Below are 26,997 nucleotides of genomic sequence, written 5' to 3'. Positions count from 1 at the left end.
GATGACGATGCTCGTCCATACCTCATTCATACCAGCACTGATGACGATGCTCGTCCACACCTCATTCATACCTGCACTGATAGCGATGCTCGTCTACACCTCATTCATACCAGCACTGATGACGATGCTCGTCCATACCTCATTCATACCAGCACTGATAGCGATGCTCGTCTACACCTCATTCATACCTGCACTGATGACGATGCTCGTCCATACCTCATTCATACCAGCACTGATGACGATGCTCGTCTACACCTCATTCATACCAGCACTGATGACGATGCTCGTCCATACCTCATTCATACCAGCACTGATGACGATGCTCGTCCATACCTCATTCATACCAGCACTGATAGCGATGCTCGTCTACACCTCATTCATACCTGCACTGATGACGATGCTCGTCCATACCTCATTCATACCAGCACTGATGACGATGCTCGTCTACACCTCATTCATACCTGCACTGATAGCGATGCTCGTCTACACCTCATTCATACCAGCACTGATGACGATGCTCGTCCATACCTCATTCATACCAGCACTGATAGCGATGCTCGTCTACACCTCATTCATACCAGCCCTGATGACGATGCTCGTCCATACCTCATTCATACCAGCACTGATGACGATGCTCGTCCACACCTCATTCATACCTGCACTGATAGCGATGCTCGTCTACACCTCATTCATACCAGCACTGATGACGATGCTCGTCCATACCTCATTCATACCAGCACTGATAGCGATGCTCGTCTACACCTCATTCATACCTGCACTGATGATGATGCTCGTCTACACCTCATTCATACCTGCACTGATAGCGATGCTCGTCTACACCTCATTCATACCAGCACTGATGACGATGCTCGTCCATACCTCATTCATACCAGCACTGATAGCGATGCTCGTCTACACCTCATTCATACCAGCACTGATGACGATGCTCGTCCATACCTCATTCATACCAGCACTGATAGCGATGCTCGTCTACACCTCATTCATACCTGCACTGATAGCGATGCTCGTCTACACCTCATTCATACCAGCACTGATAGCGATGCTCGTCTACACCTCATTCATACCAGCACTGATGACGATGCTCGTCCATACCTCATTCATACCAGCACTGATAGCGATGCTCGTCTACACCTCATTCATACCAGCACTGATGACGATGCTCGTCTACACCTCATTGATACCAGCACTGATGACGATGCTCGTCTACACCTCATTCATACCTGCACTGATAGCGATGCTCGTCTACACCTCATTCATACCAGCACTGATGACGATGCTCGTCTACACCTCATTCATACCTGCACTGATAGCGATGCTCGTCTACACCTCATTCATACCAGCACTGATGACGATGCTCGTCCATACCTCATTCATACCAGCACTGATAGCGATGCTCGTCTACACCTCATTCATACCAGCACTGATGACGATGCTCGTCTACACCTCATTGATACCAGCACTGATGACGATGCTCGTCTACACCTCATTCATACCTGTACTGATAGCGATGCTCGTCTACACCTCATTCATACCAGCACTGATGACGATGCTCGTCTACACCTCATTCATACCTGCACTGATAGCGATGCTCGTCTACACCTCATTCATACCAGCACTGATGACGATGCTCGTCCATACCTCATTCATACCAGCACTGATAGCGATGCTCGTCTACACCTCATTCATACCAGCACTGATGACGATGCTCGTCTACACCTCATTGATACCAGCACTGATGACGATGCTCGTCTACACCTCATTCATACCTGCACTGATAGCGATGCTCGTCTACACCTCATTCATACCAGCACTGATGACGATGCTCGTCTACACCTCATTCATACCAGCACTGATGACGATGCTCGTCTACACCTCATTCATACCAGCACTGATGACGATGCTCGTCTACACCTCATTGATACCGAAATTCATGACGATGCTTATTTATACCTCATTCAAAGCAGCATTGATACCGATGCTCGTTTGCAACTCATTCATACCACATTAATGTTGATGCTTGTATACACCTCATTCACACCTGCTCGTTTACGATGATGTTACTCATCTGTAACTCATTCATACCACATTGCTGTCGATGCTTGTCTACACCTGATCAATACTGGTAGGAAAAGCACACACAGTGACTTTTTTTATTGGTACTACATTTTCATGTAGATGGTAATGATGCTTCTTTCAGTGGTGCAAATGTGAAATTGAAGACACAACTCCTGCACAGCCCAGAGCAGAGCGCCAATGCGCATCCGAGAGAGCACACAGCGCCTAGAAGCAGGTGGCTAACGAGCCGCTTGCTTCCAATACCCCAATGCACATCCGAGAGCCCACAGCGCCTAGAAGCAGGTGACTAAGGAGCCGCTTGCTTCCAATACCAATAGCATAAGAACTGGTCTCAAAGACCCACGGAATGTTCAAACCATCCACCTTATTATACTCCATGCAATGAATATGCATGAGATAATTAAACATATAATTATTTTCATTGGAGTTCGTTTGCATATCTGTCAGTCACTCTGAAAACCCAACTTGATTTCATTTTTCGGCGAGTTCCAGCCCTAAACATAGCACAAGTCACAAGGCCATAGCTTCCCACCACTAATCATCATCCGTAACTCTCCCTCGGCTGCCCTACCGGCCATTGGTGGCTCACAAGGGGAGGGCGGGTGTCGCGCGGGGGTGTGGGCGGGGGGGGAGGTTTTAAATAAAATTAAAATTATCTTACCTAGTCTGCGCCGCCTCGGGTCCGTTGGCGCCTTCAACAGCCGCATCACTGCGCAGTGCTGGCAAGTGAGTGGCAACCCCTCTCAGCCAATCCTGGCGCTGGAGCAGGATTGACTTAGGGCACGCTAACTCTCCGCCCGCCAGCCCATTAGGAGACCGAGGTTTGAGCCTTTGCTCAACCCTCGCTCTCCTAATGGGCATGCGCCAGCCTGAGCAGACACCAGTGTGCATGACTGGGCATGGGCGAAAAATTCGCAGACTTTCCCCACTCATGCGCACTATTGTGCTGCTGCTTGCCCCTGACAATGCCTGTCAGTCAACATGACGCCGGACCGCCCACCCCTTCAGACTCTGAAGGGGGTGGGCGGTCCAACGTCATGCTGACTGACATGCATTGTCAGTGGTCCCTCGGCGTCTCTGAACGTAAGTAAACTGAGAGTTTACTTAAGTTCAGAGACGCTGGGGGCGCGGGAGGCTGGTGGGGCAACGCCCCAGTGCCCTAAAGGACGCACCGCCCCTGATCATCAGGTTCAAGGCTCGCCGTGCTTACCCCCTCTGCCCCCGCTCTGTCCTAACACTTATCCTCAGGTTCAAAGCTGGCCGTGCTTACCCCCTCTGCCCTCGCTCTGTCCTAACACTTATCATCAGGTTCAAAGCTCTCCGTGCTTACCCTCCTGCCCCCGCTCTGTCCTAACACTTATCATCAGGTTCAATGCTCGCCGTGCTTATCCCCCTGCCCCCCGCACTGTCCTAACATTATCATCAGGTTCAAAGCTCGCTGAGCTTATCCCCCTGCCCCCGCTCTGTCCTAACACTTATCATCAGGTTCAAAGCTCGCTGTGGTTATCCCCCTGCCCCCGCACTGTCCTAACACTTATCATCAGGTTCAATGCTCGCCGTGCTTATCCCCCTGCCCCCGCACTGTCCTAACATTATCATCAGGATCAAAGCTGGCTGAGCTTATCCCCCTGCCCCCGCTCTGTCCTAACACTTATCATCAGGTTCAAAGCTCTCCGTGCTTACCCTCCTGCCCCCGCTCTGTCCTAACACTTATCATCAGGTTCAAAGCTCGCTGTGGTTATCCCCCTGCCCCCCCCCCGCTCTGTCCTAACACTTATCATCAGGTTCAAAGCTCGCTGTGCTTGCCCCCCGCTCTGTCCTAACACTTATCATCAGGTTCAAAGCGCGCTGTGCTTGCCCCCCCCGCTCTGTCCTAACACTTATCATCAGGTTCAAAGCTCGCTGTGGTTATCCCCCTGCCCCGGCTCTGTCCTAACACTTATTATCAGGTTCAAAGCTCTCCGTGCTTACCCTCCTGCCCCCGCACTGTCCTAACACTTATCATCAGGTTCAATGCTCGCCGTGCTTATCCCCCTGCCCCCGCACTGTCCTAACATTATCATCAGGTTCAAAGCTGGCTGAGCTTATCCCCCTGCCCCGGCTCTGTCCTAACACTTATCATCAGGTTCAAAGCTCTCTGTGCTTACCCTCCTGCCCCTGCTCTGTCCTAACACTTATCATCAGGTTCAAAGCTCTCCGTGCTTACCCTCCTGCCCCCGCTCTGTCCTAACACTTATCATCAGGTTCAAAGCTCGCTGTGCTTATCCCCCTGCCCCCCGCACTGTCCTAACATTATCATCAGGTTCAAAGCTGGCTGAGCTTATCCCCCTGCCCCCGCTCTGTCCTAACACTTATCATCAGGTTCAAAGCTCTCCGTGCTTACCCTCCTGCCCCCGCTCTGTCCTAACACTTATCATCAGGTTCAAAGCTCGCTGTGGTTATCCCCCTGCCCCCCCCGCTCTGTCCTAACACTTATCATCAGGTTCAAAGCTCTCCGTGCTTACCCTCCTGCCCCCGCTCTGTCCTAACACTTATCATCAGGTTCAAAGCTCTCCGTGCTTACCCTCCTGCCCCTGCTCTGTCCTAACACTTATCATCAGGTTCAAAGCTCTCCGTGCTTACCCTCCTGCCCCCGCTCTGTCCTAACACTTATCATCAGGTTCAAAGCTCGCTGTGCTTGTCCCCCTGCCCCCCGCACTGTCCTAACATTATCATCAGTTTCAAAGCTGGCTGAGCTTATCCCCCTGCCCCCGCTCTGTCCTAACACTTATCATCAGGTTCAAAGCTCTCCGTGCTTACCCTCCTGCCCCCGCTCTGTCCTAACACTTATCATCAGGTTCAAAGCTCGCTGTGGTTATCCCCCTGCCCCCCCTGCTCTGTCCTAACACTTATCATCAGGTTCAAAGCTCTCCGTGCTTACCCTCCTGCCCCTGCTCTGTCCTAACACTTATCATCAGGTTCAAAGCTCTCCGTGCTTACCCTCCTGCCCCCGCTCTGTCCTAACACTTATCATCAGGTTCAAAGCTCTCCGTGCTTACCCTCCTGCCCCTGCTCTGTCCTAACACTTATCATCAGGTTCAAAGCTCTCCGTGCTTACCCTCCTGCCCCCGCTCTGTCCTAACACTTATCATCAGGTTCAAAGCTCGCTGTGCTTATCCCCCTGCCCCCCGCACTGTCCTAACATTATCATCAGGTTCAAAGCTGGCTGAGCTTTTCCCCTGCCCCCGCTCTGTCCTAACACTTATCATCAGGTTCAAAGCTCTCCGTGCTTACCCTCCTGCCCCTGCTCTGTCCTAACACTTATCATCAGGTTCAAAGCTCTCCGTGCTTACCCTCCTGCCCCCGCTCTGTCCTAACACTTATCATCAGGTTCAAAGCTCGCTGTGCTTATCCCCCTGCCCCCCGCACTGTCCTAACATTATCATCAGGTTCAAAGCTGGCTGAGCTTATCCCCCTGCCCCCGCTCTGTCCTAACACTTATCATCAGGTTCAAAGCTCGCTGTGGTTATCCCCCTGCCCCCCCCCCGCTCTGTCCTAACACTTATCATCAGGTTCAAAGCTCGCTGTGCTTGCCCCCCCCGCTCTGTCCTAACACTTATTATCAGGTTCAAAGCTTTACGTGCTTACCCCCCTGCCCCCGCTCTGTCCTAACAGTTATCATTATGTTCAAAGCTCGCCGTGCTTACCCCCCTGCGCCCCGCTCTGTCCTAACAATTATCATCAGGTTCAAAGCTCACCGTGCTTACCCTCCTGCCCCACGCACTGTCCTATCACTTATCAGGTTCACAGCTCGCCGTTATGCAGCACAATATCCTTGGTGCAACAACATCAACTGTTGCATGGCTAAACACTTATAAGGTCCCCAAAAGCGAGACCTATTGGCTATGCCAATGCTTGTTCTCTTTTGTTGTACATGTAGTTAATACCTCGAGGCTATCCCTTCAAATTGTCAGAGGTCAAGGCAGAGTAAACAAATGAACGAGTTAACAGTTCTTTATTGACACCCTCTTGAGTGCCCCTGTAGCTCTAAGCAGATAGATGTGTGCATTACTGACCGCGGCTCGGTGCGCTGCTGCTTCTGCCTGCTAAAGCCGAGGCTGCCTCTCCTGCGGTGGGTGGGGCTGCTGGTGGGCTCATCTGAGGTGAGGTGTCCAATAGGTAGGACGTCCGTAGTTTTTCAAAAGGCAGGGGATACACGATCCCAAGGGCATACCAAATATTGCACAGCACCGGCCGCTATGTTTTGCTTGCTTCTTCTCCTGATGTGCTGGAGCGCCGCTGAGGGCGGGAAGCTGCTGGTGGTGCCTCTGGACGCCAGCCACTGGTTCGCCATGCGAGACGTGGTGGAGGAGCTCGGGCACCGGGGCCACCAGGTCATAGTTCTGGTGCCAGAGCACACGCTCCTGGTCCGACCGTCCCAGCATTACACGCTCAGGCCCTACCCCGTGCCCTACACCAACCAGCAGCTCCGCCATCGCTTTGACTTCACAAAGAATTACCTTCACGAGGGCTCCAGGATGGAAAAGCTCCTCGCAGGCACCTTCGAGTACCACATCGTGTTGTATTTGACAGGCATATTCTTTGATGGGTGTGCCAGTCTCTTGACCAATGACAGCATGATCCGGGCGCTGCACGAGGAGCACTTCAATGCCATGGTAACCGACCCTGCCTTGCCATGTGGGGTGATCCTCGCCGAACAGCTCAAGCTCCCTTTCGTGCACACCTTTCGTGGGTACCCGTGTGGTCTAGAGCACGTGGTCACCAACTCCCCCTGCCCTACGTCTTACGTCCCTAGGTGCTACACCCTTAGCTCGGACCGGATGCTCTTCGGGGAACGCGTCTGGAACTTCATTTTCAGCTACCTTGAGCTCCTGCTGTTCAAGAACTTCTACGGCCAGTATGAGCGCCTGGCTGCTGAGGTCCTACAGAGGGGCGACGTGAGCCTCGCGGAGCTCTATGGCAGAGCCGCGGTCTGGCTGCTGAGGTACGACTTCGTGTTCGAACACCCGCGGCCCGTCATGCCCAACATGGTCTTCATCGGAGGTCTCAACTGCAGGAAGCGGACGGAGCTGAGTGAGGTACATAATAACACACAGTGGCTAAAGGTGCGAGGCCCTTGTCGGCCTTCCGGTGCTCCCTTATATATATTGTCAGCCTAGGTCAAAGGTTATCTGTCGACGGGGAATGAGATGTGGAGCGGGAAATGCAGATGCATGCCTTTCTTGTCTGACTGAACTCACTGTAAGTTTAGGCGACAGAAGTGCCCCCTTTCTTACAAAACAATCAATTTACAATAGCAAATTCAGACAGCCTCTTTGCATCATAATACGGTCTTTGAGCATTTGCGTTTCTAATGTACAGACTGCTGATGTACTCGCCTATGACACTGAGCTCCTCACAATTCCTCTTTAACTTCACCAACTCCACCGGCTGCTAGCGCTGCGTGTTCATTGAACTGACTGTTAATGCGTTGCTACTGCAGCTCCTCGGATTTTCTGTTCATTTGGCCCAAGCACGCTCAGGTCATGCCCCACAAGCTCCTCACGCCATTGCTTCTCAGACTCTCTTTCCATGTGTTCCAAGAGCCTCAAACTCTTTCTTTGTATCTCAGGCTGCCCATGTGTATCACACTCTGCAGAATGTCCTTTCCTTAGCCTCAAGCCACTCTCACTGCCTGTTCATGAGCATCAAGTCCTCACAGTGTCTTCCTAGGTGGCGAAAACTCCATACACTGCCTTTGAACCCTGTGCTGCCATGCTTTCTTTCCATGTACTCATCTGACCTCATTCTGCCTATGTATCCTAGGCTCTCCACTCTACTTTTTCGTGATCCATAAGGTACTTTAGGGGAACAACCTTTACAACGCAACTTTTACAACGCACTACCATTACAACGAAACTGTTACAACACGAGTGCATTGACAACGCAGGACATTACAACGCAAGTCTTTACATCGACTTGCACTAGATGGCGTGCTAACATTAAAAATAGTGTAGTTTACTATCCCAACACCTTCCCTACTGTTACGTGGACTGGAGTTGGAATAGTAAATTACACTTTTTTAATGTTAGCACGCCATCTAGTGCAAGTCGATGTAAAGACTTGCGTTGTAATGTCCTGCGTTGTCAATGCACTTGCGTTGTAAAACTTTCGTTGTAACAGCATGCGTTGTAACAGCATGCGTTGTAACGTCATACATCCGGTACTTTAAATTTATGGATAGTTATTGAACATGCAAGTTAAGACAACCAACAGTGACTTTGCTAACTCAAGCCCAATGTCTCAGGTCAGCAGTCAGAGCAAGTTACCAGCAGTCCATTACATCACATTATTGATGGCACATAGATGTTGCATGGACACAGCTTTACCACCTTTTGAAGACATTTTAGTTTTTGCCCCCTAACAAATTTCAAGATCAGTTTTGGTATATAATATGTATCTATCCCAGTGCTACTCACATATGACATGTAAATACTTCTGTTACTTTCTCAGACATGGCATGCTTGATATATGTAAGGATTTGTGGAGGTTCAGTGCTTTAAATGGGCCGGTGCTATCCGGTACTGAATACCAGCACTTTTTAGGTCGAGGGACCATCCGGTCTGCCGAAGGCAGAACCGGAAGTCCGGAGATCTTATGTTTCTGAGTGGCTCTTTAGCCCGCCTCTCTTTTTGGCTCTCCTCCATTGGCTGGCTTCCTAAACGGAGGCCAGCCATTGGAGGAGAGAGCCGTCCCTCCAAATAGGCTCCGTCTTTTTCAGATTCGGGGGCGTGTTCCGTGGTCTTCTTTCCACTTTTTAGCCACGCCCTTTTTAGGCGTGTTTTTCTCTCCTCCAGCCAATGGCAAGAGGAGAGAAAAAGAAACACGCCCCCGAATCTGAAACCGCCGCTGCGTTTCTCCGAGGCATTTCTGCTTCGCCTCGGAGAAAGGCGACGGTGTTCATGGCGTCCTCTCCCCCTGCTCTTGGCTCCCGTGTTGGCTGCTGCTCTGGTCTCGTCCCCCCTGACCGAGCCGCATAGGATCCTAAGGTGTCCGTTTTTTTATTATTTAAATTGTTGAAATAACTGAAACTAAAGAGATAGCTCAGTGTTTGTTTGTCCGGCCCTTGGAAAGTCGTGAGTTAGACCTTGACGAACACCTACGTTGTGTATTTAACGTTGTGCAAGTCGTGCTGGCAGAAAGGTGACGCCAGAGACGCAATGTCGGCTTGGACAGAGGGTGGGGGGAGGGGGGAAATGGCGGTTTTATAAAATGTTTAACACATGCTACATTGCCTAGGATGGATTTCTGAGTATTAATGCAAGCGATGGAAATCAGGCCCTTTTTTTGCAGTTTTATATCGCGTGGACTCGTCTCGTACATGAGCACCAGTTACACTACATAAGGAAACATTCATTTTTTGTAGGCGCGGGGAGATTAAGGGATTTGCCAAGAATCACTGGAAGTTGAATCGGCGCCGAGACTCAAACCTGTTTTATCGGAACCAGTTCCCCAGTCGGAAGCTCTGGTTGATATGCCACAACACCACCCCCCCCTCCTTCGCCCTTTGCCTCATATAGGATAGTTAAAGCCTGTGCAGTGAGTCCTGGAAACACCTCGGCCCCGGTGCCACTGCACCTGCTGCACCGACGGGAGCTCTGACTCTGCCGTCCTTCACCGGTTCTCCTGGAAACAGGCCTATCTGCCATGTGGCGGAGCACCGGCCCCGGGTAGCTGAAGGTTCTACAGTGAAAGGTCGCTCCCCCTTTAGATATCTGGCACAATGAATGCTTTTGCGCCAAATGTTTTGGGGGTCTAAGAAAAAGGGACGCAGGTGTGCTGTGTGGATTTGTAGGCTTTATTATTGGAGCAGCACAAGAGGTGCCCAGGTCATGGTTAGTTGCAGGGGGTGGTTGTGCTCTATGCACATTCAAATCTTGGCCTCTCCTTTTGGTGCGAGCTTGTCGCCTGTGCTCTTTCTTTCTTTGGCCTTTCCCTTCTAGGATTACCCTTGGGCGTGAGGGCAGCAGAGTTCTACCCACCTGTCCATTTAATTGCCTGTCCCTCTGCGGAGGGGTCATTTTCAATGAATAAATAGGGTCAATCTTATGCACATTCACTGTTTGGCCTCTTCGTTTATCTGCCTCTCTCTCCTCCCCAGGCCCCATCTCTCTTCGAATGGACTGGACTGGAGGGGCTTCTATTGAAACCCTAGTGCTTTGATTACCAGCTGAATCCTTTGCCCCCCGCGACTCCACGTGGCCCTCCACTCCTGAGCTTTCCCCTCACAAACCGTGTGTCCTGGTGCTTCTGCCCATTCAGGCCAATAGACGTGAGACAGGATTACAATTAATAATGACAATAAAGGTTGTAATAAAAAAAATGTATACTAACAATACTAAACATAAATTATGTTACTATAGCGCTTGTTACCTCAGTGTTTTTTCTAGGCATTATAAATAACTGATATTGTTTCTCTTCATTTTAATGACACTCGGGTTGCAAAAGCTTATTGAATGGAAACCTGGGCTCGAGAAACACGGTCCTTTATAGCCTATAAAGGGCCGTGTTTCTCTCCCCGGGTTTCCATGTAATAAGCTTTTACACCCCGAGTGTCATTAAAAAGGAGAGAAACAATATCAGCTATTTATAGTGCCAGGAAAAAAATACTGAGTTAACAGGCGCTAGAGGGTAACTGTAAGTATGCCACCCAGGCAGGGCCGCCGCCCTCACCCCGTCTTTGAGACGGTGACCCCAGTACATTGTCAGAGAGCAGCAGAACCAGGTGAGTGCCCCCCCTACCCACGCCCTGCACACATCCCCTCCTCTCCAATCTAGACCCTTTGTGTACCACCCTGGGGGGGATGCGTTAAATGAGCCTCCCTGCGGCTCGGCCTGCCCTGGTGAACAAACAGGGGGCCTGGGGGCTGACCTCAGCTGCAGAAGCCATTGTCAGGGGGGCCCTGAGCTCCGAGGACTGGCCCCCGCGGTGACTAATGGCAGCGGGGCTCAGGCAGGAGCCGGCCTTCCTGTGTGCTTTGTGTCTTCACAATACCCCCAGCATGTTTGCTCTTGGGCACTTTAAAGGGGCATACGTCTTACAGGACATGCCTGCCTGTTTGCACAGCTTATCGTTTCTTCTCCTTGTCTAGGGCCTGAATTCCTTGAAAATCCTGCTCTGTTTCTTGTTGTTTTAATGTCACAAAACCTGCTTTTTGGCGGTAATTCATTACATAGGCTGATCCGCTAAAGAGCTTTCTTTAGCGGATGTCGGATCTGTTTACCTCCTCGGCCAAAAACAGTAAACAGCAAGCTGTGACACGGCCGGCATGGCGACCACTGTCACCCGCTGTGCAACGGCCGGCGTGGCGACCACTGTCACCCCTGTGACAGGGGTGGCATGGCGACCACTGTCACCCGCTGCGACACAGCCGGCATTGCGACTTCTGTCACCCGACTTCTGTCACCCGCAGCCACAGGCCGGCATTGTCACCCGCTGTGACACAGCCGACATGGCGACCACTGTCACCTGCTGTGACACGGCCGGCGTGGCGACCACTGTCACCCCTGTGACACGGGTGGCATAGCGACCACTGTCACCCGCTGCGACACAGCCGGCATTGCGACTTCTGTCACCCGACTTCTGTCACCCGCAGCCACAGGCCGGCATTGTCACCCGCTGCGACACAGCCGGCATGGCGACCACTGTCACCTGCTGTGACACGGCCGGCATTGCGACCACTGTGCCACGGCCGGCAGTGCGACCACTGTGCCACGGCCGGTATGGCGACCACTGTCACCTCCATGACACGGCCGGCAAGACGACCACTATCACCCCTGTGACACGGCCGGCATGGCGTCCACTGTCACCCCAGTGACACGGCCGGCATGGCGACCACTGTCACCTGTTGTGACACGGCTGGCATGGCAACCACTGTCACCTGCTGTGACACGGCCAGCATGGTGACCACTGTCACCCACTGTGGCACGGACGGCATGACGACCCCCGTATATTTAAAAAAAAATAGTGAGAACAATAATTTCAGCTTGCATTGTAATTTACAGCTAAATCTCTTTTTCATATTTTCATCTACCAATCGTTCATGTAAGCATTTAATTGCGTAACTATTATACACTTATTTCTCTAATACAACTACAATCGAAGATGGCCACCAAGAGAGAGAACCTGTCACTAAACTCAGCAAGGCGCCGCGTGATTGTGTCTGTATTGTTTATCAGTTCCTATTATGTCTTGACATTTGTATGACAACAATGAGGCAGCTGTGCAGCTTCTGACAAATAGCAATCTTACCTGCGGCGTAGTTGCGGCTCCTTCATGTAGGACACACTGCTTAATTTATGTTACGAATGTATTGTGTTACACAGAACGACCTTAAACCAGCGCGGTTTCAAAGAAATGTGCAGAGTAGGTTTAAGAGAACAGCGTATATGCATTGACCGAAAATTAATAAGATGCTGAGTTCAGAATTAGAAGCTCACAACCTCACAACTTCACTCTCTCTCACTCACTACCTCAATCACTCTCTATCTCGCTACCTCACTCTTTCTATCTCACTAACTCACTTTCACTCTCTCTTTCACTACCTCACTCTATCTCACTACTTCACTACATCACTCTGTTTCTATCTTAATACCTCACAACATCCCTCACTACCTCACTCTTGTTCACTACCTCAATCTTTCTCTATCTCACATCACTCACTGTTTCTATCTCACTACGTCAGAAAACACCTCTCACTAACTCACTATTTCACTACCTCACTCTCTACCTCACTCTCTCTCACTACCTCACTCTCTATTTCAATACCTCACTCTCTATCTCACTACCTCACTCTCTCTCTGCTAATGCAATAGGTATCACATATGCAAAAAAAACCTAATGCCAATAGAAATGACAATGCCATTTATTTAGGGATACAAACATCATAAAAAATAATGAGCAATACCAATAGCTCTACCTAGAATGTTGCCGAGACCATTGCATTGTAAATGCTTGTTTTATTTTGAGAGGGAGAGTACCTGCACTTCTCAAGAGAGACGTAATACTTTTAATTGGAGAGTACCTGCACTTCTCAGAAACAAAGCAGGTACTCTGACACAGAGCTCCTGCACTTCTATTCTTCCATTTGAAGCAGGGTTGAGGTTCATGAGTTAGAAAGTGAGACCAAGACTCCAGCAGTGCAGACCAGGTGAAAATGCACCTTTCTCTGTTATCTGCAGACCCCATGCACATTTCAGCAGTTCTGTGTGTGCTCATTTGTTCAGGTCACATATCTAACATCTAAGGAAGGACTTCAAGATTTCCTTTTTATTGCTATGCTTTAATCGGGTAACAGCAGTGCTAGGCCTATCAATTTATGCAGCTGTTCCTCTCTCTCTTTCCTGGGTATCACACCCATTCCCACAGTTTAGTGGAGAAGTGTGGCTCAATGATTAGAGTGGCAGACCCTGATGCAGAGGTCTAGCCCGGGACCAGGGTTCAATTCCCTGCCTCGGCGGGTCTTGGGCTCAAAAATTCCATGGACCTGATAATTCTCGCCTTGGTGCCTATTCCAATCATGGAGTCCCACTCTGCAACTCTGGGCAATAGCTTGCTTAATCTCCACAATGGCCCCCACAAAGCTAAGGATGCCTGGCCTCCACCTTGGGGGTGCCCAGGAGTGGATGCCTCACAGGGAAAAGCCAGGATGGGTTCCACAGGGGTATTCGTACAAGCGCCTTGAGACCCTTGTGGGTGAGTAGTGCGCTATACAAGTATCAATTTACATTTATGTGTCTACAATACAGTTCTCTTGAATACAATGTAACGAAGAGCAACCACTCTGGATGCAAAAAGGGCAGGATATACATACCAGTGGTAATAAGCATTTGCAATGCAATAGGTCTCGCATTCGCGAGAGTTTGAGCTATTGATATTGTAAATGACGATGCCTTTATGTGTTTTGATGAGGGATAGATGGGTGAATGTAAGGATGGACAAAAGGGTGAAAGCGTGATTGGTCACTGGATGGATGGAAACATGGAAAGGTGCAGTGGAGGCTGGATGGACGAACGAATGGACAGATGGATCAGTGGAATTTCAATGGATTTTTGGAATAATGAAAGGGTGGATGAAAGGATGGAAAGGTGAAAGGATAATGGATAGGGGGTGGAAGAATGAATAGATCGCTGAGTATATTTGACGGAGAAGGGAGCTTTTCATGGAAGGGTCGGGTTTACTTGGTTTTCTCACGCATTGTCATAAGAGTCATTTCTAAGTGAGGGGTGTTTTCGATTTTTGACGGCATCCCTGAAAATACCTAATAACTACTTCAGAGTTCATCTATATATGCATCGGATAGTGAGTAACAAAAGCTTTGATTCTTTTTATTTTCCCTAAAAATAAAACACTCTATCAACTAAAATTGCATTTGGAAATGTATGGACTTGCACTTCCTTCTGGCCTCAAATCTATCATGGTAAAATTAAAAAAAATTATTAAAAAAAGAACACAGAATGAAGAGTCGTGTACTTATCGTGTTTCGCATTTTATGTACATTTAGCACAAAAAGGAGCAGAATAAAACAATTACCACTGAGTGGTAAATATACACGGACAGAGGCGTGGTCCCCTGACGACCTCCAGGTGAACCTCAGTTAGGCTTTGAAGTGGAGCAGAGATCCTGAGACCCTGCATTTAAAGCATTCTTCACGGCTGTCACAGTCCTGCTGGTTAATGAAATACCGCACTCAATGGCCACCATTAAAGTAGACAATAATGCATTATTTCCCGTGCACTTAGAGCTACAACATCTTGATACTTCTTTCCCAGTTCCTTAAACACAGGCAAGGGAGCTGTAATATGGTTATCTTTGATTGATTGATTGATTGATTGGTTATCTTTCTCATTTCTTTGAAGGGGCCCTAGCCGATCTAAAACTCTTACCCCACACAATAAAAAAACGGCGCACATATGTCCCCATGCACATACAAGATTAGAAGCCAACAATCACAGAAAGTGGAGGACAGCGCATATATCTAAGTAAATCAGCTCAAAAAACCGTAGTTGGCAAACTCCTGAGGAGGCATTTCGCATTGTGACAATAAAGTGCAAGATCATTTGATTAATTTCGTGGTAAATCAACAGCGTGTTACAGGTGTCAGGACTCAGTCCGGGACACTGACATGTGTCAGGGACTGGCAGCGACTGGTGCCAGAGAAGACAAAGTATGAAAAGAAGAAGGTACCTGGTTATCTATTTTACCACTATTTATTTTTGGCGGAGAAAAAAATGACCAATAGGTTCATGTGCTTTTACTGTAAAAATTACATTTCTTTCGTAATAAATTCAAACATATTTGTTATAGACATTCACTTCATGCCTGAGATGCGATACATAGAACATACAAAGTGTGTAATTTGAATACAAAAACAATGTGAATATACAACAAAAAATAGTGCAATGATATTTACAAAAAGCAATATTGAATATACAGAATGCAAAAAATTACACCAGCATGACACAGTCGTTAAAAGTTCTCCATTTTACCACTCATTAGGCATTTTTTGTAAGGGAACTTTAGGCCACATGGGAAAAATATCTCCACTCCGACGGGTGTGTTATGAATTATCCACCCTTACTTCGACAAATGGGAATTAACAGTAGACCTATGTGGCGGACAAATGGAAATGGGCGATGCATTTCTAATCCATGCGTTGATTCACGGGATTGTCGTCAGGGCGTTGGAACACGGTGTAATCTGAAATTCGAGATGTCACTTCAATAAAGTCTGAATTGCTTTGAACTCTCTTCACAGGACATTTAAAGTCAGAGGAGAACATGCAAAATAGTTTGCTTTTCGCGAATCTTCATTCGGACGATGGCCTTCAATAATTAAAGTATAGCCACTTTTCATGAATTTCCATTACATTGTCAAGCACATTTTATGGCACCCGTGCATTTTGAGTGACGACTTCTAAAACGCGTTGTAGACGCCGTATTTTTAGTTCACCGAGGTGAAGGTCCGGCAGAGAATCATTCCGCACGCCATTAATTGAAAAACTGACAAAGTAGGCAGAATACTGGGTGTAGAGTTGCCCAAGATCAAACAGCGAGTCACAGGAGCGAGGGAATCCTAAGAGGAACCTCTGCACAAGAGAATAAGATAGTTAAAGCTCTGAAAGGACAGGGCCTCAGAGGTGATTGAGCATTCGGAAAAACTACACACAGGACAGATATGCAAAACATATATATAAAAAAAACACTAACAACACTAACAATAAAGGAAATGTGAGGTAAAGTATTTGGGAGCTCCACACGGTAAGACTAAAGCTCAGTAAGTTCCTCACCCACAATTGCTGTTACAGATACTGACTTCAAATACCCACGTATAGGATATGCATGCACAGGCAGGGTCTGTGGAGCTGATACCTATGGTGATGTTAGAAATGTAACTCAAAGACAATACTCACAGTGAACAAGAAACACCACCTAGGTTGTCAGCTGTGCCCACGGATCCTGGCGATCAAACAGGAACACGTAAGGCAGTAACAGCAAGGGGGTAGAATCAAACACAAGCACGATAGACATTCACGATAGGTATCAGGAATAGAAATACAGCAAACTAGGAATTGGAACCAAGGAAATGGGAAAAAAGGCAAGTACTGGAAAAGGACATACAGAAGAGGAGGCTACCAGGGTATACTAGAATAGTGCAGGTTCAGGAATCAAGAAAACAAAGTTGCATTGAAGGCAGTGCTGGGGCAGGATCTAAGGCTCAGGAGTCAAAGTAGCACTGCAGGCAGTGCTAGTTCAGGAACAGGGAATTACTACAGCTTCAGGAGTCAAAGTAGCACTGCAGGCAGTGTTAGTTCAAGGAAACAGGAACTAGCTACAGCTCAGGAAAAAAAGAGTTAAGAGAGTATTACAAGCAGTTAAAATCAGAAACAAGAAATAGCTGACGCCCAGGAACAGGAACAAAGAAAAACTAGAACTCAGGTAACAAGGAAGCACTGCAGGCAGTGCTAATTCAGGCACAAGGAATAGCTATAGCCCAGGAATCAAGGAACAAGTAATTAACTATAGCTCAGGAATCAAGGAATATCAAAAGCTCAGGAAACAAGGATCGGTCTCAGTGGAACACAGCTATATTATAACCACTTCCAGCAGACATGCAAGAATCAGATCAGCAGATTAAGTCAAATTCAGGCAAAGAGGTGTTTGAGAGCCAATAAGTATAATATTCAGAACGTAAATGTTCATTTCTCATGAGAAGATTCATTGTTTCAGGACTAGGGTTAACATCCTCGAATAGTAGAGTAGACACTACATGCCTCTCATTGTTAGGCACTGGGGAACTGCCCTGCATAAACCTAAATGATGCACTGGTGTGTTTCTTTCTTAAACCTCTCATTATGATACACCTTCAATACAAAAATGTAACAGAGAACTGGTAGCTAACTGAATGAAAAGAAACCTCACAAGCGACCCAAATGTGGGTTGGTCATTCTGTCTGTCTGGGACACTGGCATGTGGTGTCAAGGACTCTGGCAGTGACTGGTGCCAGAGAAGACAAAGTAGGCAGAATACTGGGTACAGAGCAGCCCAAGATCACACAGCGCGTCAAAGGAGAAAGGGAATCCTAAGAGGAAGCTCTGCACAAGAGAATAAGGGAGTTCAAGCTCAGAAAGAACAGGCCCTCAGAGGTGATTGAGCATTCAGAAGCTCATTCAGAAAATTTCTTTTTTAGACAATTTGCAAGTAGAATGCAAATACCTGGAAGTCAGTATATACATTAAGGGGAGGGTCTGGAAGCTTATTAGAACACTGGAGAGCCCCACAATTGAGCCCCCTGGTGGTGTTCACGAGAAAGCAGGGAGCCAATCGTGACAATAAGATTATCATTTGACTCGGAAGTCACTGAGCCCCCTCTATTTACCAATCATATATTAATGTAGTTGGCGTACAATAGATATGACGCAGCATATCATGTCACTGTCGCCGTCGGTGCACTTTCCACAGAGGCAAACATACATAATATAAAAAATCTTTATCCATGTTGGAGGGGGCGTGCCTTAATAAAACCATAAAAATTACGAGGAAGAGTACCTCGATGAGAAAGGCCACAGCTGTTTTTTAATTTTATTTTAAGAAAATGCCCAAACAGAAACAAAAGTAGGTAAAACATTTTTTTTGTCACATTCCTTCCTCCCTACGCCTTGCCGTAGCAAGACGCGCAGTGTACTGTCAGCTCCATTAGGGGGTGTGGAGGGCAGGCGTCTCTTCACGACACAGGATGTACCCCTCCCTTCATATTCTTGAAATTCCTTTGTGCCCATCTCTGTGCCTTGTTACGCTGTCCCTTCTGCTGTCACTGTAGGGAAGTCAGCCTGAAGAGCACACAAGATGGCACATGATTAATCTTATCCTGCTCTAGGTACCATTGCTTTTGCTCCAGATAAGCAATTTTGCCCATGGAGCGTTTTTTAGGTCGAGCCTGAGTCAGCACGCATGGGCTACTCTGCGAGACTTGTTATGGTCCCGCCCACTATCCATCCATATTTGTCATTGTTTTGTGTCATTGTCCTTCGTGTTTGCTGGCTTCTGATTCGTTATTAGGCTTGTTAGTCCCACCTTAGTACTGCCTTCTCTTCATTTGTAACCTCCCATGGTGACTGGCCCTTTTACTTCGTTTGTTACAGGGTACGTCTTTTTTAGTCTGTGAGCACTATTTTCTTTAATGAGTTTCCCCTACTGCAGGCCTGACATGCTTTCCTGCAAAATCGCGCTTTCATGAGGCGTTTTAGTTCCTCAGGGCCCGCCATATTCAACTTCTATAATATCATGTGTTTATTTTTTGCAGTACGCTATGTCGCGCTTTCACTTAAACAATGCCATGCCCCGCCTTTACTTTAAATCTCTTTCAAAATGGCAGCCGAGCATTTCTTTTGGTCTGACCGGCGGCTGTATTGAACTTGTTTGGTTCCGGTCCTGTTGCTGGATTCATTCTCTTCCTCTCCACCCCCCCTTGTAGCCCCTCCCTCTCTCTCACGTTTTTGCCCCCCCCTCCTCAGTACGATCGCCTCACTTTCAACAGTACAAAATGTTTGATTTCACTGCCTGGGGGCCACTTTAAACATGAGTTGTCAAACGTCAGTCCTCTGGTGAATTCCTTCTGCCATATTGTTTTTTTAAATGGTATATATATATATATATATATATATATATATATATATATATATATATATATATATCACAACCAAACTCGATCTTCATAAAATCGGACACCGACACAGGAGATGTTGTTAGCCATCCGGCTAGGGTTTATTCTTCTTTTAGCAACGCGTTTCGGCACAACTGCCTTGCTCACACAAATTAACATTACGAAACACTTTCATTTAAATACACGTCACAGAGTCACATGACCACTTTAAAAATAACCACTGAGAACAGACTAACGTTATTTTTCTCGTAATGCTGTGGCTTTTAACACAATACTTTTTAACACAATGTTAATAATCGTGGCATAGTGCCACACTCCCTCCTCTCTTAATATATTAAAATCCCAAAATTCTTTGTCATTTAAGGATTTCAAAAACCCATAATATACAGATATTACAGTTATATTAAAAAACCAATTAATCTCATAGAGGATACCGGGAGTAGATGATTCTCAAGCATAAAAGCCTTAAACAAATTTGTATAGCATTACACAGTAATATATTTAAAATCATATATTTCAAGAGAACAGTGGTAATCTTCAAAACTTGATGCAAGATTCCTGGGCAAGTGCCCCATCATTATCATCAGTTGATCATCAATTGTTGTATTGATTGGGTACAGCGTAGTAACTATTTTCTGTCAATCCAATGTTCAAACCTTATTGTGAACAAAAATCAGAAAGAAATAATGTAGGATGATCATTTCATGGTACATACCCTTATTTACATTGAACTGTCTTCTTAACAATAAGTAATATAAATATTAAAATTTATTAAAAAATACTAGTGCATATTAGTTTCAAGTAAAGTGCTAATGCCTACTGTGTGCAAAACCGCAATTCCAGTAAAGTGCAACTCTAATAAAGTGCAAATGCATTACAGTACTCAACCTTAAAACAGTCTATAAATCACTTGTTGGGTATGTCCTTTCTTATCATTACTACATATGAAAAATTATCCTTATACCACCAGCTAGTTTTTAAATGATGTTTTTAAAGGAATTTGTCTTATTCGTCTGTGACCCTGTGACAATTTAAAATCCATAAAATTTAGACTAAAAAGAGGAGCTACACTCACTCTTGATGGATACTGCTAAATCAGATGTACATGGAGATCCTCTTCAACATTCAAACCATTTGGACTTTTCGTGTTAAACATCAGTATGTATTTAGACTCCAATTTCCGTAATTTTCTTTCTCTATCTCCTCCTCTTTGTTCCACGGGGATCTGATCAATAGCAAAGTACACCAGTTCACTGGTGTTGCCTTTGTGGAATTCATTCATATGACGTGCTACCACATAGTTTTTATCATTATTTCCAATTGCCCTAAGATGTTGTAGGATACGTACATGAACCACGTGAATAGTACTTCCCACATACATCTTAGGGCAAGAACATTTAAGAATGTAAACAACAAACTCACTCTTACAGTTTAAAGGTTTCCTCAATTTCCAGGGGCTGTTTAGGAGAGGTGAGGCTACCTGTTGCGTATTTTTTCCGTGTTTACAGGCTTTACATTTAAAACATTTGTGAAAGCCCGGACTTACTTTCAGCCACCCACCTCCTCTCTTGACCTCCAGATTAGTCTTGAATAAATCATCTCTCATAGACTTGGCCCGATTAAATGTCATTAAGGGCCTTCTGGATATTGTCCCCTGTAGAATCGGATCCTGTTTGACCAGGTACCAGTGTCTACTCAGACTGTCTCTTACCTGAGTCTGGTATGCACTGAATCCTGTTATCATGCGGATTTCACTCTGGGTGTGTTTCTTTTTTTCTTCAATTTTCTTTTTATCAGGTTTTAATAACGCAACTCTCTCCAAACCATCTACTTTTGCTTTTGCTTGATTTAGAGTTTCCAAATTGTACCCTCTTTGTAAGAACCTGTGCGTGAGTGCCCCCTGTGCTTTACTCAGGGCATTCTCTTCACTGCAATTGCGTTTCATTCTTAGGTTCTCCGCATACGGGATACTCATCTTTAGTTTGGTGGGATGGAAACTAGCCGCGTGCAAAATTGAATTGCCGGCGGTAGTTTTTCTATATGTGCATGTTTGGATTGATTGTTGTGCGATATATACTTCCAAATCGAGGTAAGTCACACTCTCTGTACTTATTTGTTCTGTGAATTTCAAATTTAGGTTGTTTACATTGATACGGTCAATGAAGTGTTGGGCTGATTCTCTGGATCCGTTCCATATGATGAATAAATCATCAATGAATCGGATCCATTTGACGATATGATCCCTCCATTCACTACTATACTCAACTCTGAGCACCTGTTCCTCCCACCAGCCCATATGCAAATTAGCATAGCTAGGGGCGAAACAGGTGCCCATGGCTGTGCCCTTCAACTGTTTGAAGGTGTCTCCTCCGAATAGAAAATGATTGTTATTGAGACACAACCTACACATCTCCAGCAACATATTGGTATGCTGGTAGAGGTTGATCGGTCTCGAATTGAGGAAGTGTCTCATTGCTCTTAACCCATCATCATGGGCAATGCTCGTGTAGAGGCTCACGACATCTAATGTAATGAGAATATAGGAATCCTGCCATTGCACATCTTCCAATTTGATCAGAAAGTCCCTGGAGTCTTGTATGTAAGCCGGTAAGGCTCTCACATGTTTTTGTAGGAATGAGTCCAAATACCTTGATGTAGGTTCAAAGAGACTCCCTATAGCGGAAATTATCGGTCTCCCTGGCGGTCTTTCCCTCTGCTTATGGATCTTGGGTATTAAGTATAGAATCGGAACAACTGGTTTGTCTACCTTCAAAAAGGAGTATTCTGATTGATTAATCAGCCCAATCCCTCTCCATCTGGCCAGGTCTTTTTCGTACTTCATTTTTACTTCAACCAGATTACTCTGTGGCACCAATGCATAACAAGACTTGTCTCTCAATTGCATATTCGCCTCAAGATTGTAAGCATCCAATGACCATAGTACAAGGTTGCCCCCTTTGTCGGCCTGCCTTACTACTATATCCTGTCTCTTCTGGATTTTGGTCATCACCGATTGATACTTTTTATCAAAAGTTGTTTCAGTTTTCAAAAAACCTTTGCTAGAATTTATTGATATTTCTTTTAGATCCTTAATCACTAAGTCAGAAAACATGTCTAAAGCATCTTTGGGAGTATTAGGCGTGAAGGTAGATTTTGGCCTGAAATTCGTGACTGAGCTGTCAAATACATCAAAACAAAATGGCTCATTTGTCTGACTGATCTGTTCTACCACATCACCCGCTTCCCCTTCCCTCATTAGTTCATGGCAGTCAAATAACACTTGCATATCTCCTACTTCCAAATTACCTGGATGTTCACTGATCACATTCTTATTCATCTTTGAGTTGGTAATCTTCATATCAAAGAATTTTTTAAGCTTCAGTCTCCTCACAAACTTAAAAAAGTCAATGCGTGTTTGGGTGTAGTTGAAGTTAGTGCGTTTGCAAAAGGAAAGACCTAGTGATAGAATTTTCGTTTCTTCGTCTGTCAGGGTCAAGTCTGTTAAATTAATCACTGTTGGTGCTGCTTCTTCCACCCCTTGCGTTGGGATTGCTCCTTCTTCTTTTTCCCTGAACGTAACTCCATGCCTGCTCCGTCGGTTTTTCCGTTTACGTAATTTTCTTTTCTTTGATTTTGAAACGGTGGTCTCTGGTTTTGAGTCCGGTCCTGATATAAAAAACCAAACTCTTCGATAATGGAGGGCGGTGTAGGGGTTTCTATTCCCATTGACTGCACTGGTCCTTCTTCAGGAAGTGAATCAACATCAGAGCTTGCTCTTGAGCTCATGTCAGAACCTTCTCCTGCATTATTAGTTGGAAATTCATTACCAGTTTGTTTGCCTTTCACTGCGCTCGTTTTTGAAAGCCGTTGTTTGCGAATAGTGTCAAAACGGCGCGCAAATGTGTATATTTGGCCACGCAGGTAATCCTGTCTATCTCGCTTGAATTTAGTGGCTTTGCGTTCCGTTATCGACTGCTCATATTTCTTTAAGCGAGTGTTCAAATCCAGCTTAAATTTGTTCAAATTGTCCTCTCCCAAACATTTAAGTAGGTCCAATTCCAATGAAGTGATATCCGCCAGTAGCTTTTCACGATCTTTCACAGCGTATTTTATCAAGATTCGCATCATGTTTTCTGATGCCTGTGCATTATTTGCCGCCCATTCTTTGAGCATCTCCGGGCCTGGGTTCTCGTACGTGGGGGCTGTCAATACGCGCAGTCCTCGGGGAACTCTCCCCACATCCAGGTATCTGCTCAGTGACTTTACCTCCCACCATTTTGAGATCTCATTACGATGCAGCTTCTCAATTTTTCTTTTCAATGCTACGATATTATCATTCGGTTCCTTTGTTATAGAATCCGCTCCCTGTTTTGGATCGGCCGCTGTGTCACTTCCTTCCCCAAATACAGAGTCAGCTGTCTCCTCGCGCAGCTGAATTAGAGTATCCATTGTTAAAACTTTTGTTTTAGTAAAATGTTCGTTTGTTCGTATGTTAATTATATATTGCTCTTTACGCTGAACATACCCGTTTGCCTGCCTTGCAATCTCCGCTTACGACTGTTACGTCGTGGCTCCTCTCCCCGCTGCCTTCAATCACTGACCGTTACTTCTGTGGCGATTCACCTCCGTGCTCCGCTTCCAGAAAGGCTCACAGTCCGCAGCTCCGATAGTAGTTGCTCCGTGTGCCCGGTCAAGTATTCATCGGGACGGCATAAGGGGGGTTCTCTCGTAGTGTTAGCCAACACTCCACACCAATTTCTGCCAGAAAGTCGAGAGAACACCTGAACGAGGTCGCGTCGGTACTTCCGCTATTCCAGCAATGTAGCGGCTTAGTATCACAACCAAACCCGATCTTCATAAAATCGGACACCGACACAGGAGATGTTGTTAGCCATCCGGCTAGGGTTTATTCTTCTTTTAGCAACGCGTTTCGGCACAACTGCCTTGCTCACACAAATTAACATTACGAAACACTTTCATTTAAATACACGTCACAGAGTCACATGACCACTTTAAAAATAACCACTGAGAACAGACTAACGTTATTTTTCTCGTAATGCTGTGGCTTTTAACACAATACTTTTTAACACAATGTTAATAATCGTGGCATAGTGCCACACTCCCTCCTCTCTTAATATATTAAAATCCCAAAATTCTTTGTCATTTAAGGATTTCAAAAACCCATAATATACAGATATTACAGTTATATTAAAAAACCAATTAATCTCATAGAGGATACCGGGAGTAGATGATTCTCAAGCATAAAAGCCTTAAACAAATTTGTATAGCATTACACAGTAATATATTTAAAATCATATATTTCAAGAGAACAGTGGTAATCTTCAAAACTTGATGCAAGATTCCTGGGCAAGTGCCCCATCATTATCATCAGTTGATCATCAATTGTTGTATTGATTGGGTACAGCGTAGTAACTATTTTCTGTCAATCCAATGTTCAAACCTTATTGTGAACAAAAATCAGAAAGAAATAATGTAGGATGATCATTTCATGGTACATACCCTTATTTACATTGAACTGTCTTCTTAACAATAAGTAATATAAATATTAAAATTTATTAAAAAATACTAGTGCATATTAGTTTCAAGTAAAGTGCTAATGCCTACTGTGTGCAAAACCGCAATTCCAGTAAAGTGCAACTCTAATAAAGTGCAAATGCATTACAGTACTCAACCTTAAAACAGTCTATAAATCACTTGTTGGGTATGTCCTTTCTTATCATTACTACATATGAAAAATTATCCTTATACCACCAGCTAGTTTTTAAATGATGTTTTTAAAGGAATTTGTCTTATTCGTCTGTGACCCTGTGACAATTTAAAATCCATAAAATTTAGACTAAAAAGAGGAGCTACACTCACTCTTGATGGATACTGCTAAATCAGATGTACATGGAGATCCTCTTCAACATTCAAACCATTTGGACTTTTCGTGTTAAACATCAGTATGTATTTAGACTCCAATTTCCGTAATTTTCTTTCTCTATCTCCTCCTCTTTGTTCCACGGGGATCTGATCAATAGCAAAGTACACCAGTTCACTGGTGTTGCCTTTGTGGAATTCATTCATATGACGTGCTACCACATAGTTTTTATCATTATTTCCAATTGCCCTAAGATGTTGTAGGATACGTACATGAACCACGTGAATAGTACTTCCCACATACATCTTAGGGCAAGAACATTTAAGAATGTAAACAACAAACTCACTCTTACAGTTTAAAGGTTTCCTCAATTTCCAGGGGCTGTTTAGGAGAGGTGAGGCTACCTGTTGCGTATTTTTTCCGTGTTTACAGGCTTTACATTTAAAACATTTGTGAAAGCCCGGACTTACTTTCAGCCACCCACCTCCTCTCTTGACCTCCAGATTAGTCTTGAATAAATCATCTCTCATAGACTTGGCCCGATTAAATGTCATTAAGGGCCTTCTGGATATTGTCCAGAGAACAGACTAACGTTATTTTTCTCGTAATGCTGTGGCTTTTAACACAATACTTTTTAACACAATGTTAATAATCGTGGCATAGTGCCACACTCCCTCCTCTCTTAATATATTAAAATCCCAAAATTCTTTGTCATTTAAGGATTTCAAAAACCCATAATATACAGATATTACAGTTATAATAAAAAACCAATTAATCTCATAGAGGATACCGGGAGTAGATGATTCTCAAGCATAAAAGCCTTAAACAAATTTGTATAGCATTACACAGTAATATATTTAAAATCATATATTTCAAGAGAACAGTGGTAATCTTCAAAACTTGATGCAAGATTCCTGGGCATTCCTAAATGGTATATATATATATATATATATATATATATATATATATATTCAGTGAATATATATATATATATATATATATATATATTCACTGAAAAAACCATAGGTTTCACACACGTTATAGTTACGAATTAGCATTTAAAAAACCTTGCAAATTCACTTAAAAAACCATAGGTTTCACACATGTTATAGTTAGCTGGACATTTCACTCGTAAAAAACCAATGAAATTCCCCCGTTATAGTTAGTGCAGGCAACTATAACTCACGCGACCGCAATCCTCTGCTGATGACGTCAGATATTACATCACTGTATTTAGACACTTAGGTGCCGATTACGATCCTGTAAAAACCGGGCATATTCTCCGTCCGACGCGTACCCGGTCGGAACAATATACGAACATGGAAGTACGATTCGCACGGAAATACTATTTCCGTACGATTCGTCCAAAACACCGATCGACGAAAATATACATACAAATGTGATCTGGGAAAGCGCCGACGTGACGTCGGGACGCACGCAGCCTGCCATTCACGAACCAGGAAGTACGATTCGCACCGACGTCATCCCGCACGGAGAATATTTTCCGGCAGCCAAAAACTGCCGGGAAATCAGGACGACGCGAACAAGGAGTACCTGCACGCGACAGACAGACATGGACCCGAACCTACGTGTCATCCCGGTCCTCATAGCAGTCGACCTCCTCTACAGGTTCCGACGCAGACGCCGCAGAAGGTCAGAACAACAAAGGGAGGGGGGAAAGGGGTGGTGGGGCAGGAGCAGGGGCAGGCCACAAAACCCCCACCCAAGTCACACAGCACACATGCCCTGGACATACCTGACCCCCAGGCCCTGGTCACTACGAGGGGGTGGGGGCGTGTCCAGCAAAGCCAGCGTCCGC

General features: G+C 45.6%; 1 protein-coding gene across 1 annotated transcript in view; it reads left to right on the top strand.

Annotated features, from left to right (window-relative positions):
- The first annotated feature begins 6,251 nt into the window (after positions 1 to 6,251).
- LOC146861075 (UDP-glucuronosyltransferase 1A1-like) overlaps positions 6,252 to 26,997 on the top strand; it is a 444,482-nt gene continuing 423,736 nt past the window's right edge. Inside the window, exon 1 of the mRNA XM_085645120.1 lies at positions 6,252 to 7,175. Within this exon, the coding sequence (XP_085501246.1) occupies positions 6,336 to 7,175 (840 nt within the window). The 5' untranslated portion in view covers positions 6,252 to 6,335. The remainder of the gene's footprint in view (positions 7,176 to 26,997) is intronic.

This window comes from Triturus cristatus, chromosome 3_1, assembly GCF_964204655.1.
Source record: "Triturus cristatus chromosome 3_1, aTriCri1.1, whole genome shotgun sequence".
Lineage (NCBI taxonomy): Eukaryota > Metazoa > Chordata > Amphibia > Caudata > Salamandridae > Triturus > Triturus cristatus.
The sequence above is the reverse complement of the archived record's forward strand: the minus strand, read 5'-3'. Positions and strand labels throughout refer to the sequence as shown.